At 47.7% G+C, this 13,696-nt stretch overlaps 1 protein-coding gene and 1 pseudogene across 3 annotated transcripts in view; one reads left to right on the forward strand and one right to left on the reverse strand.

Moving 5' to 3' along the window:
* The window catches only part of LOC144799389 (uncharacterized), a 72,359-nt pseudogene extending 70,261 nt beyond the window's left edge, over positions 1-2,098 (reverse strand). Inside the window, exon 1 of the transcript XR_013603802.1 lies at positions 1,852-2,098. The product of XR_013603802.1 is annotated as an uncharacterized LOC144799389 (transcript). The remainder of the gene's footprint in view (positions 1-1,851) is intronic.
* A 123-nt stretch (positions 2,099-2,221) lies between these two features.
* Positions 2,222-13,696, forward strand: part of TMEM259 (transmembrane protein 259) — a 135,205-nt gene continuing 123,730 nt past the window's right edge. For both annotated transcript variants that reach the window (XM_078670678.1, XM_078670679.1), the window contains exon 1: positions 2,222-2,688. In XM_078670678.1, the coding sequence (XP_078526804.1) occupies positions 2,470-2,688 (219 nt within the window). In that variant the 5' untranslated portion in view covers positions 2,222-2,469. The remainder of the gene's footprint in view (positions 2,689-13,696) is intronic.

Consider the following 13,696-nt stretch of genomic DNA (forward strand, 5'->3'; position numbering starts at 1 on the left):
AAGCAGGAGTAATCTCAAGGAATCTGAAGGCACTTGTGCATATGTAGACTTAAGCAGGAGTAATCTCAAGGAATCTGAAGGAACTGGTGCATACGTAGACTTAAGCAGGAGTAATCTCAAGGAATCTGAAGGCACTTGTGCATACGTAGACTTAAGCAGGAGTAATCTCAAGGAATCTGAAGATGCTAGCAAGCACACTCCAACAATAAAGCAACTGCCACAACATGCATCTCACACCTACACTGGCTTGCACAGGTTGGAAGTAAGCTACACACCCTGGCAACAAGTGAGTATACCAATAGTAATAACTGTCAGCATGGAGACATAGAACACAAAACACAAGAGTGAAAGCATACAACCACGTTTGAAGGGCTCTAGTTAAATAATGATAGAATTGTTCCCAAGAACCGACAACACAATCAAAATAAGGGTGCCCATATAATTATAAGAGTGAAGGTTTAAAATATCTTCTGTGGCTGCATGTTGGAACAACAATTGCAATCTAAACCCCAGTGCTGTTTTACAAATTGTTAGAAAACATGGTACCAGGCAGTCTGGAAAGCAGAATACTACCTGACACCCCCTAGACTTTGATAATCTTTCACAGGCCCCAGCCTGGCAGATCCTGATGGAAGCAGGGGCTTCAGATTTCTGACACATATTATGAACTTTGCTCTCAAGGGTAGAAAACAAGAAAAAAGTGTGAGCTACATGTGGAAAAGTGCTGAAACCATTCCTTCAAACAAGTACTCGACAAAGGCCTCTCACCATTCTTGGCACCGGACATTGGTGCTTAAAATTAATTCACATTATGAGAGATACATAAATGTGGGAGACATCGAGACAATAACATGGGGAGATAAGTCATGAGGCCTGAAAATGACCTCCTCGTCCTCTACAGGAGCAAACCCTGTCCCCCCAGGTTTCATCAACCCTTCATCGTTCTTCCTGACGACAAGTGGGGGGGTAACGTTTTGTAGAAAAAAACATAACACTACCACACAAACTCAGGAACTCTTAGATTAAAAAAGCTTACATTGTTTTAAATACATCTCACAAAAGCATTCTGTGCTTAGTACTATACGCAGCCAGAGCCGTGTTGGGGCTCCCGTGGTCCTGCCCCTCTGCTGGCGCCATTCGGAGACTTCATTGGCTTCCCAGGGCGGAGCACATTCAATGTAAGACGTTGTTGTGTCTTTCTTTTAGGATTCTGAAGCTTGCTACGCCTAGCCTTCTCGGTAACTTACTGACCCCATATGTTTCCCCGCGCCAGCTGCGCTCATTGGGGCAGCACCTGGTCATTGTCCCCCGTGTAAAACGTCTTTGCGCGGGGGCGGTCCTTTCGCTGCTTGGTAGCCAAGCTATGGAACTCTCTGCCTGTTCAGATCCATAAAATGGAATGTCTGCTGGACTTCAGGAAAGCTATTAAAACTCTACCTTTTCCTCCAATTTAGTTTCCTTGGCCGCTTTTTCTATTCTTCGGCGCTCTACTGTCTTGGTGTTTAGGTCAGATTTCGGATGCTGGCAGCGCCGGGACGCCCCTTTGCTGGGGCCGCTGTGCGCTATATAAATCCGCATAACAAGTTTACTTGCTGTCTATGTGATGTCACTCAGAACCCATCTGTGGGGAACATCCCTGTTATGGACACTCTCCCTCCCCATCAATTCCTATTTGATGCATTTTAATTGTATTTATTGATGGGGAACCCAAGGTTAGATGGTTAATCCATGGTTGCTGCCATAAGTCATGTGCTCTCAAGAACTGAAGTGCATGCATTTACTTTCTTACAGGTTATATTAGTAGCAGTTAGTTGTGATGGTTAGTGAGGCTAGGCCCAAGTTGAGTTTTACTTTTTGCAAACGAGGTCGCTGTGATTTCCTCTCAGATCCTGGTCTTCCATCTCTGGTCTGAGCCTTCCTCAGTGGTTAAAGGTCGTCGGTCAGAGATCCCTTTCTAAGGAACCCCAGGTTCGATATGTACGTTAACTCTTCATTTTTCAGGATTTTGAATTCGCATTTGTTGTACTTTTCGGCAACAGATCTTTTGTTTTTTAATAGCTGCGCGCGTCACAATGTTTACGTCACTCGCTGTGCAGATGAGTTGCCCGGGGTGACGCTCTCTGGGACGCCGAGTCCTCCCGGGAGGGCGGAGCACCGCTCTGCTATCCCGGCATACACCGCGGGACCGGCGCAGCTGGTGCCTCGTTCTGCCAGGCAAGATGGCGGACCGGAAGCTGGAGTGAGAAGACCGGAAGTGGCGGCGGGGTCCGTGGGGCCCACTGTAGGCCGAGCCCGGGGAGCGGGACCGAGGAGGAGGAGTGCGGGCCGAGCGAGGGAGGGAGCCCGCGGTGAGCGAGGCGGAGGAGGCCCGGGTGTCGCAGGGGAGCGGAGCCCGCAGCGGCGGGGCCCGAGGGAGGGCGGCCCCCCCATGACGCCGCCCCCGGGGCCCACCTGAGCCTCCGCCGCAGCATGTCGGAGCCCGCGGCCGGCGGGGGCGCCGCCGGGGCCGCCAACGCCAACAACAACCACCCGCTGCCCCGGGCGCGGCCGCCCGGCCTGAACCAGAACCCGCTCATATCGGTGCGGGACCGGCTCTTCCACGCGCTCTTCTTCAAGATGGCTGTGACCTACAGCCGCCTGCTGCCCGCCTCCTGCCGCAGGGTGCTCGAGTTCTGCGTGCTGCTGAAGGTGAGGCCTGGGGAGGGGGGACAGAGAGATCCAAGGGGACCGGAGGAAAGGATAACAGAGAGACCAGAGGAAAGAAGGACAGAGAGAGAGCAGAGGGGGACAGAGAGAGCAGAGGGGGACAGAGAGAGCAGAGGGGGACAGAGAGCGCAGAGGGGGACAGAGAGAGAGACAGAGGGGGACAGAGAGAGACAGAGCAGAGGGGGACAGAGAGAGAGAGAGCAGAGGGGGACAGAGAGAGAGAGAGAGCAGAGGGGGACAGAGAGAGAGATTAGAGGGGACCAGAGGAAGGAAGGACAGAGAGAGAGAGCAGAGGGGGACAGAGAGAGAGAGCAGAGGGGGACAGAGAGAGAGAGCAGAGGGGGACAGAGAGAGAGAGCAGAGGGGGACAGAGAGAGAGAGCAGAGGGGGACAGAGAGAGAGAGAGCAGAGGGGGACAGAGAGCAGAGGGGACCAGAGGAAGGAAGGACAGAGAGAGAGAGCGCAGAGGAAGGAAGGACAGAGAGAGAGCAGAGGGGAGCAGAGGAAGGAAGGACAGAGGGGAGCAGAGGAAGGAAGAGACCAGAGGAAGGAATGACAGAGAGAGGCCAGAGGAAGGACAGAGAGAGAGAGGCCAGTGGAAGGAAGCACAGAGAGATCAGAGGGGAGCAGAGGAAGGAAGGACAGAGGGAGACCAGAGGGGAGCAGAGGAAGGAAGGACAGAGAGAGGGAGCAGAGGAAGGTAGGACAGGGAGAGACCAGAGGAAGGAATGACCGAGAGAGGCCAGAGGAAGGAATGACCGAGAGAGAGCAGAGGAAAGAAGGACAGAGAGAGATCAGAGGGGAGCAGAGGAAAGAAGGACAGAGCGAGATCAGAGGGGAGCAGAGGAAAGAAGGACAGAGCGAGATCAGAGGAAAGGAGGACAGAGAGAGATCCAAGGGGACCAGAAGAAGGAAGACCAGAGAGAGGCCAGAGGGGAACAGAGAGAGAGATCAGAGGGGACCAGAGGAAGGAAGGACAGGGAGAGACCAGAGGAAGGAAGGACAGGGAGAGACCAGAGGAAGGAAGGACAGAGAGAGGCCAGAGGAAGGAATGACAAAGAGAGAGAGCAGAGGAAAGAAGGACCGAGAGAGATCCGAGGAAAGCAGGACAGAGGGGAGCAGCGGAAGGAAGGACAGAGAGATCAGAGGGGAGCAGAGGAAAGAAGGACAGAGCGAGATCAGAGGGGAGCAGAGGAAAGAAGGACAGAGAGAGATCAGAGGGGACCAGAAGAAAGAAGGACAGAGAGAGATCAGAGGGGAGCGAAGGAAGGACAGAGAGAGACCAGAGGGCAGCAGAGGAAAGAAGGACAGAGAGAGATCAGAGGGGACCAGAAGAAAGAAGGACAGAGAGAGATCAGAGGGGAGCGAAGGAAGGACAGAGAGAGACCAGAGGGGAGCAGAGGAAGGAAGACTAGAGAGAGATCAGAGGGGAGCAGAGGAAGGAAGGACAGAGAGAGACCAGAGGGGAGCAGAGGAAGGAAGGACAGAGAGAGACCAGAGGGGAGCAGAGGAAGGAAGGACAGAGAGAGGCCGGAGGGGAGCAAAGGACAGAGAGAGATCAGAGGGGAGCAGAGGAAGAAAGGACAGAGAGAGACCAGAGGGGAGCAGAGGAAGGAAGGACAGAGAGAGATCAGAGGGGAGCAGAAGGAAGACCAGAGAGAGATCAGAGGGGAGCAGAGGAAAGAAGGACAGAGAGAGATCAGAGGGGACCAGTAGAGTGGGAACCTGAGAGATCTGATTTTTTTTCTTCAAAACATAGTTTGTTTTTCTACACAAAACATAAATTGACAATTACATAATACTCATCATCCCAACCCCTATAACGATATGCCATGAAAATGTGTCGCTTCTTACTGTCAGAATCTCCATCTAAACCATGTTTTGAATGTTTGAGCCCAACATACTTCTATCAATCCCCCTAAGCCCGTCACCAACGCCAGAAGTTATGTCCAATCCCTCTTGATAGACGCGCAGGATCGAATGTGTCTGCCTATATGATGCTCTGTCATGGTCTAAGGTCTTGCCCCAGTCAGAAATCTATTCCTCATCATTAACCGGAGTCCCATACTCTCGTAGCGCCTGCACCAATGCCTCCCATGCCGTTGCAGCTTCTAGCATTTTCTCATTGTCGAGCTTGCGCGCCTGCTGATAACGTAACGTACTTTCGCTGCTAGCCCATTTAAAAAATGTGTTCTTCCATCTGTGTATGCTGGGGCCCACAGTTGCTTTCCAGTGCTTTGTGATTTCGCACTTCGCCAATATGAGCCCCATGTCCACAAACCTGCTCGTAATCTTATTTTTGGATGTGTGAGGGAACCAGTGCAAGATACTGACGGCCATATCAAAATCTAGCTGCCGGTCAGTTATCGCATTTAATGTGCAGCCTATCTGCTGCCAATATGGACCCACCTCTGGGCAGGACCATAGCATATGCGCCAGCTCCACCCCTACTCCCGTGCATCTCGGGCACACTGCTTCCTCTACATGAAAGAATTTCTTAATCTTCCCTGGCGTCAAGTATGCTCGGTGAATAATGTAGAAGTGTACCAATTGGAACCTAGCATTTCTCGTACTCTTCCAGGCCCTCCACACTATTTGCGCCCAGGCCGCATCAGGAATGGCTTTCCCCACATCCACCTCCCATTTCCCCTTCAAAGTATCCAAAGGCAATAGTGTTTCATTGAGCATTCTGGTGTACAGGCATGTGACCGCCGCCATCATCACATATTGGCAGGCTCGCGTCGTCTTAGGTTCCATCAGCCCTACCTGCCAGTGTGCCTGTATCGCTCTCGTCACTGCTGCGTGGAGCAGGTAATCCCCTCTTGGTAGGCTCAAATCTTTCTTGGAGTGTCTGATAGGGTAGTAATATTCCATCTTCAAATAGATCACCCAGCACCTGGACTCCTGCCTCTTCCCACCCCTGTAAGTGCGACCAGTCTCCTCCATGTGACAATGCCGTTACCATGCCAAGGGGAATTTCGGGAGCATATGGATGCAGCACCCCCGCTTTGCGTTGAGAACGGTTCCAGCACTGTCTCAGTGTGTTCTCTTCCAATGTCAGATCCCTGAGTCTCAGTTTCTGCTGCAGCACAATAAATGAAAGGACATGGCGTGGGGTGCCCTCGTTCCTTTTGTGCTCCGGCCCCCTAAAGACTCTCGCTACTTCTTGCGTGAATACCTGTAGCTGGGCCGCTAGGTAATACAGCTCAAAGTCTGGTACCGCCAGCCCTCCCTCGATCTTAGGCCTTATGAGCGTTGCTTGTGCTACTCTGCGTCGTCCCGAGCCCCAGAGGAAAGACACCACAAGCGATTTCAACGACTTAAAAATGTGAGTAGGTATCCACACCGGCAGTGTTCTGAAATAATATAAAAATCTAGGGAGCGCTATCATTTTTAATAGTGCTATACGGCCCGACACTGACAGTGGGAGGGTGGCCCAGAAGGCCATGCTGCCCTTCAGAGCCCGTACACTACGTCCTATATTACCTTCCAACAAGTCCGCTGTCTCATGATAGAACTTGAGAGATCTGATGGTACCAGAAGAGGGGGAGAGAGAGATTTGATTTTGTTCCAAGTCTCAAATGTATCTTTCTTGGGATCAAACTGATGCTTAGCTTTAACTGTTTAAGCTGTCCAGTAACCTTTTGTTTCAGTAGTTCCGAGGGCCAGTTGGAAGTTTGATTGGTTTGTTTTGGAGTTTTACACTGAGTTGTCTACTGCTGTTTTGTATTGCACTATGGAATAAGTAAGGTGCACTGGAGAGGCTAACAGATTTTCTACTTTAAATGGACAGTTGTGTGTGCCCCTGCAGTGCCGTAAATAAATCCAGCTGTACATGATTGGTCTATCCAAAAATCTTAAATGTTGCCAGCAGGCTTCAGATGAGATGCAGCATTTCCGGCCAGATGAGAAGCGGTTAATTATCTCGGGATCGGGTAACCCAGACAACTCCCAAACACCCCTGTTTGAACCTCACAAAAGATGTAACAGACGTGTCTTTATGATAGAACACTCCAGGCTGAAGAAGGCTGATAGCCAGAAACCGGTCCTTGGATGCTTGATTCCGGCCTGGGAAAGACATGGCTTGGTAGTTCGGACTGGACTGTTCCCATGAGGCACAGGGTCAGAGCTGATTTGCATATAGCCAGTGTCTAACCCAGGGTGGTGTGGAGTGCAAAAAAACGATGGATTTAGGCCCAGATCCTTGTACTGGGGTGAATGTATGACATTGTTCTACATTCTGTCCATCAACTGTGTTTTTTGCAGTTTATGATAGAACAAGCTCTTTATTTTGGCATGTTCAAAGGGCAAACGTAAGCGAAGAATTATAACTAATTGGCACGGTAGAGGATCTAACCGTCCTCTGCACTGATGCCCGTCCTAGCACCCTCCAACAGAGGACACTGTGCTAATTAATGGCCGAAAATGCCACTCGATTCGTTAATAGCCAGATAAGTCGTTTAACTCGTTAGCTTCGTCTTCCGCATTCGTGTCAGTCCTGACACGCTCCAACGGAGGGCAAACACAAAGAACAACACAAAGAATTAGGGTATTTTCCTCTTGCTCGGTAACCCTCGAGCGGGGACTGGCCAATGTCAAAATAAGGGACGAAATCCCAAGCGCTCGATAACCCTCGAGCGGGGACTTGCCAAAGTATAAGAAGGGACTGTGTCCTGGCGCTCGATAACCCTCGAGCGGGGACTGTTAAATGTACAGAAAGGACCGGAGTCCTAAGCGCTCGATAACCCTCGAGCGGGGACGAACGAAGGTAACAGGGCGGGTCGCGAAGCCCATGAATCACAGTATCGGGTAGCGGCTTGGTTCCTCACTGGTAATGCATACGGCGCCTTCTCCACTCCCACTTGTAAAACGGAGCTCACCTTCCTTGTAGCTGCAGCACACGGACTCGCGTCTACTGTTCAAAATATTCGACGCCGACTGCTGGCTTCCGAGTTGTTTATATGGTGACGCCCTCCTAGTGCGATTGCCGCGCAATGCCTTCTGGGATTGGTAGTTCTGGAGGGCGTGCTCCTGGGTCTTGTAGTCTTCCTTAGCGCTTGTCTCCTACGCGGGGCTCCAATGCGTGTCTTAACACTTTGCAACTTCTGATAACGCAGGGCAGATTATGTGTTGAAGTACATGCTGAAGAGAAGGGATTCATTCATCTCTAACTTCAGTCTAGGTAGAACTTTTAAGTAATAAGCAGCTGAAATAGGTGAAGTATTACACAATCTGGAGGGTCCTCAGAGCAGCAGAGGTTGAGTGTATTACTCTCTGATGCAAGGACTCAGTTTAAGTGCACCAACATTACATTACATTATAAAGCCAGTTGTACCACAGCCCTGACATGAGCACACTGTGCAGTCTTGCACAGGCTGTTTTCAGGTTACTATCAATTCCTCTAGAGGAGTTCAGGGACACTGGCAATCCAAACAGTTTTTAATTGTGTGTAACACTCAAGGATAGCACTGAGAAATAGAAACATGTAACTTAAACTGCTTGTTTGAAGATTCCTAGTCTAGTGCATAGAACATGAGCAGTAACCACACAGAATGCAAAACGGAAGTAGTTGGACATGTAATGATTAGTGGAAACCAGATGAACATTTCTAGCATTTTAGTAAGTTTTTGACATTGAAGGCACCCTATATCCGGGCTAAAGTATTAAATAGTGACGCTGGCTTCTGTTGAGTTTCTTAGGATGGTTTGCCAATCATACCTTTGAAAAGCTGGCAGCAGCTATATTTCACAGTTCGGCAGAGGAAACAAATTATATGCTCAGGGTGAAGGGCGGCTACTGAAATCTACTCTCCTAGCAGTCTTCCGTGACCTCTTGAGATAATTCTAACACAAAGTCTAGGTGGACATCTTAATATGCGAGTGGCAGCCATATTGATCTCTCTTACAAAGCTGTTAATTCAGGGACTTGACAAATGGGAGTGGTTCACGTATGCAACACCAATGGTGATATATAGATAACTCAGTGCTACTGTGAACCAATTACAACAGGATAAGGACTTGGTAATAAGGGAGGCGGATAAAGGAGGACATTTGGTATCATGACTATGACCGACTACGATAATGAGATTTACAACCAACTTAGTGACCTTTCGTGCTACCTTAAATTGGATCATAATCCTATTATGGATATTACTAAACAGAATAATACTGACATGGTTTGGGTTTGTTCAATGACGATGAATACTATTACTTGCTTGGTGATCATCCAAGATATCTCATCTCTATACTCTATTGAAGATTTATAAAGACCAGCCATTTCCATCTGGCAAACCTATTATTGCCGGTATTGGGGTCCAACTCAGAGGATCTCTGGATTTGGGAATATATTTTTACGCTGCTATGTGTTTAATCTTCTGTTGTATCTTATCATTATTGGTCCTTATCGGCGACCGTAGTTATCTCCGTTGTCAATGTTAGCCTACGTCACGCATTCCATTTTGGAATGCTAGGATTGTTACTTATGTGACGTCACCAGCTGTCCCGGCCATTTCCCCTCTTTCTCCTGCCCCTGCTGTCCCCTGTGGGCCTTTCTGTCATATCTTATCAATAAATGAATATAACTTTCCTCTGTGGGCCGTACCTACTTTGTAACAATGGCGACGAGGGTCTAACGGAGGAGAGGCTCACAGGATCATCTATGCTGCGCGAATAAGCCGATGTGAGGAAAGCAGCCGGTCGTGCAGGCGGGAAAACAAAGGTAGCCAGAATACGAGAAGAAAGAAGACCGAAGTAAGTGAATCGGCGTGTAATTGACGGCTAAGAGACTTTGACTAGGGCACGGCGATATTGACGCGCGCGGAAGCATCTCGGGAATGCTCCAGCGTCACGTCGGTATTGCAAGCCCATTGGTGCATGGGGAATGACGTCATCGGGGCGGCCATCTTAGCGAAACCCCCGAAGGAATCCTGTCAGTTTCACTGACTGAATGGAAATTAATTGGACAGTGCGTGCATAAATCTAGCGAAATATAGCTAACACCAGCGCACGCCCCACCAAACTAAAATAACAGCCGTGTGAATTAAATAATTCGGCAAAGAGATACTGGAAAAGAGCAGGGGGGGGAAACATTAAGAAATTAATAAGCTGCTGAAGCTTTTTAAAGGAAAGATAAAGCTACTTTAATACATGTGAATGAAAACAGAAAAGTATACAAAATAAAGTAACCAAGATAATACACTTCAATTATAAAGAGTAAGACACTCTGACAACGTAGCGAAGAGTAAAGTTATTATGGCTCAGAGTAACATCTGTGTTCCGCCACTATTCCTAGAGGAACCTGGAAAACCCATAATGAAGTGGAAAAAATGGTTAAGGGCATTTGAAAACTATATTGTGTCCATAGATGGCAAGAAATATGACGCAGAAAGGAAGTTAGCTCTTGTTCGGATTGTTATGCAAAGCAGGTCAAGAGGTGTTCGATAGTTTGCCAGAGTACGAAAATCCACCTGGGGTATTCATACCACTTAACGAGTATGAAGAAGCTATAAAGAGGCTTGAGAAACAGTACGATGAAGAGAGCAACATAATGGTGGGGAGGCATAAGTTTGCACTCAGGAAGCAAGAAGGCGAAACTATAGAAGAGTATATAGCGTGCCTGAGAGTGCTAGCAAAAGATTGTGAGTTTAATGAGATGACGGATGTCTACATAAGAGATCAAGTAGTGTTCTATTGTCACTCAAAGAAGGTACAAGAGATTGTTGACGTGCAGGATCCCCACTCTATAGGATGTAACAGACATAGCAAAAGCCATTGAAAGATCATTGGTCACTACGAAGGTATTGTCAACCAGTATTAGTCATACCAGCGTGTGTTACATACAAGATAAAGAAAAGTGAGCAAAAAGGACAAAAGAAAAATTGGGGAGACAGGAGGAAAAAATTTGAGTTGCTTCAGATGCGGTTCGCACGAACATCTCGCAGATCATAAGTCATGCCCAGCCATCGGCAAAAGATGCGCAAAATGTAAAAGATTTGGCCACTATACAACCTTGTGTAAAACTAGACTAAGAACAACTGAAAATGTGGTGGTGAATACTGTGGGAGACTTTGACGAGGAAATGTGCGAAAAAATAGTACTATATATAGACATGAAAGGGGGAAGGATAAAAGGACCCATTGGCGAAGCAAAAATTGGAAACATTGAATTGCAATTTTGTGCGGATTCTGGGTCGCCCATAACAATCATATCAGACCTGATGTTCGAGGAAAAATGGCCAGACGTAACGTTAAATGAAACAGACGTGAACCCCAAGGCTTTTGGGGAAAAGGATATCGAAATGAAAGGATATTTCAATGACTCGGTCACATTCAGAGGAAGGAAAATAAACACGAAGATATACGTGGCAGTGAAAGGCAGGATCTTAATAGGGTGGAAAGACTTGGCAAAGCTGGGCGTGATACTCCAACCAGGAGCAGAGGAACCTATTATCCTAAGGGAAGAGCTGGTGAACAACATATGCATGGTGGAAAGCCAAGGTACTGTTGAAAATGTAGTGGAAAAGTACGGAGAGGTTTTTAAAGATACTACAGGCTGTGTGCCTGGATTTACACATGAGAGCAAATTGAAGGATGGTGCAGAGCCCATCAAGCACAAGGTGAGAGCAATACCATTGTCCGTAAGAGGAGAACTGAAAGAAGTGTTAGCCAAGCTGTGCAACGAAGGCGTAATAGAGGAGGCGGATGCATCCGAATGGGTGTCTGCAATAGTGGTTTCAAAGAAAAGGAAAACGGGTGAAATAAGGCTGTGTGGACCTAAGGTCATTAAATAAAAACATTCTAGTAAACTGCCATCCTCTCCCATTGATACAGGACATCCTACAATCTGTGGCAGGATCGAAATTCTTCACCCTGATCGACCTAAAAGCCGCATATCATCAGGTCACGTTGACTGAGGAATCCAAAAACCTCACCACGTTCATAACGCCCTTCGGCGCATACAGATACATAAGACTACCTTTCGGCCTGGCCTCCTCCTCAGGGGTGTTCCAGAAATTGATGGATATACTGTTTGGCGAAATCGAAGGAGTGAAAGCGTTCCAGGACGACATCCTGATACACACTAAAACATCCTAACAAAAAGAGGAATGACGGTGTCGAAAGAAAAGTGTAAATTCATGAGAAGGAAGATAGAATATCTAGGACATGTACTATCGTCTGAGGGAATAACTCCAAAAGACAACCTTGTCAAAGCAATCCGGGAGGCACCAGAACCAAAGGACAAGGAAACCCTGAAGTCCTTCCTGGGACTCGGCGAGTATTACGCAAAATTTGTGAAAGGATACGCAGACAAGGTGGAACCCCTGAGGAAAGTGTTAAGAAAAAACACGTTATGTTTGGATGACTGAACAGGAGCAAGCATTTCAAAAAATAAAAAAAGACATAGCAGAGGCACCAGCTCTGAAAGCCTACGACCCCAAGCTGGAGAACATAATCAGTCGATGCCAGCGCAAAAGGCATAGGAGCAGTGTTTTGCTAGGCAAAAGAAGGCAAAGAAAACACCATCGCATTTATTTCAAGGAGACTAAACGACACGGAGAGACGCTATAGCACGATTGAGCGTGAGGCTCTAGCATGTGTTTGGGCAGTGCAAAAGCTAAAGAACTACCTGTGGGGAAAGAAGTTCGAAATCGTTACTCACCACAAGCCGTTGGTACACATGATGGACGGAGAAGGTCGTGGAAGTGGAAAAGCAAGCTCTAGACTCATAAGGCTTTTATCTAAGCTCCAGGAGTACACATTTGGCATAAGGCACATCAAAGGAGGCCTGAACAGTAGAGCAGACTGCCTGTCACGGATGCCTCTGGAAAACCAGGAAAGTGAGTCATTGGATGACGTAGAATGTGTAGTGGCCTGGATTGATGCATTGGAAGACGAATATGGGTCCATAACTGAAGAAGAATGGAAAGAAGGAATGGAGAAAGACTGGATAAAAAGCAAGGTAATAAATTACGTGCAGTCGAAATGGCCTCCAATAAGGAATTTGAAAAACAAGTTCAAAAGCTATCAGCAGATAAGCGAGGAACTAACTATAGAAAACGGCATACTAAGAAGATGCGAACTGTTCATTCCTCCGGCAGCACTGAGGGGGGAAATAATAAAATTGGCTCACAAAGGACACCCAGGAAGTAGCGCTACAAAAAACATCATCAAAAAACACTACTGGTGGCCAGGAATACATCAGGAAGTGAACAACTTAATTGACGAAGGCGAGTCATGTCTCAAGGCAGACAAACACTGGAATATAAGGAAACGGGAGCTGCAGATGGTGGATATACAGAGCGGACCGTGGCAAAAAATTGCTGTGGATTTCGCCGGCCCGTTCCAAAGATTGCCAGAAGACAACAAGTACATTATAGTCATAACGGACTACTACTCCAAATGGGTGCATTTCAAGTTTGTACACTCAATCACGACTGAAATAGTAATCAAGTTCTTCAAGAAGACGTTCGCGGTTGAGGGACAGCCCAAGATCATAGTCTCCGACAACGGAACCCAACTAATATCTGCACAAATGGTGGAGTTTTTGAATAAGGCGGGCATAAAACAAGAAAAGACGCCGCTATATAGCCCAAAGAGTAACGGCCAAGTTGAGAGAGTGAATAAGTTCATCAAGGAAGGGATCCAATTGGCCATCGCATCTCAATTAAATGTAAAGGACAGCATACGAGAAAAAATAAACACATATAACACCCCGAATGAAACAACCAAATTCACTCCATTTTACCTTATGAGAGGGAGAGAGTGTAGGGACGTGCTGACGCCAAAATTTAACAATTTGTATAGGAGTGGAGGAGAAACCGAACAGATAAAAGACAATGATCTACGTGTCAGAGAGAGAATCATATGCAAACAGGAAAAGACCAAGAAGTATGCTGACCAAGCCAACAAAGCCACGGTGAAGGAAATAGAACGCGGAGACTGGGTTATGGCGAAGAAACCAGGCTTGGTGGCCAAAGGAGAATAAACCTACAG

The sequence above is a fragment of the Lissotriton helveticus genome, chromosome 12, assembly GCF_964261635.1.
Source record: "Lissotriton helveticus chromosome 12, aLisHel1.1, whole genome shotgun sequence".
Classification (NCBI taxonomy): Eukaryota; Metazoa; Chordata; class Amphibia; order Caudata; family Salamandridae; genus Lissotriton; species Lissotriton helveticus.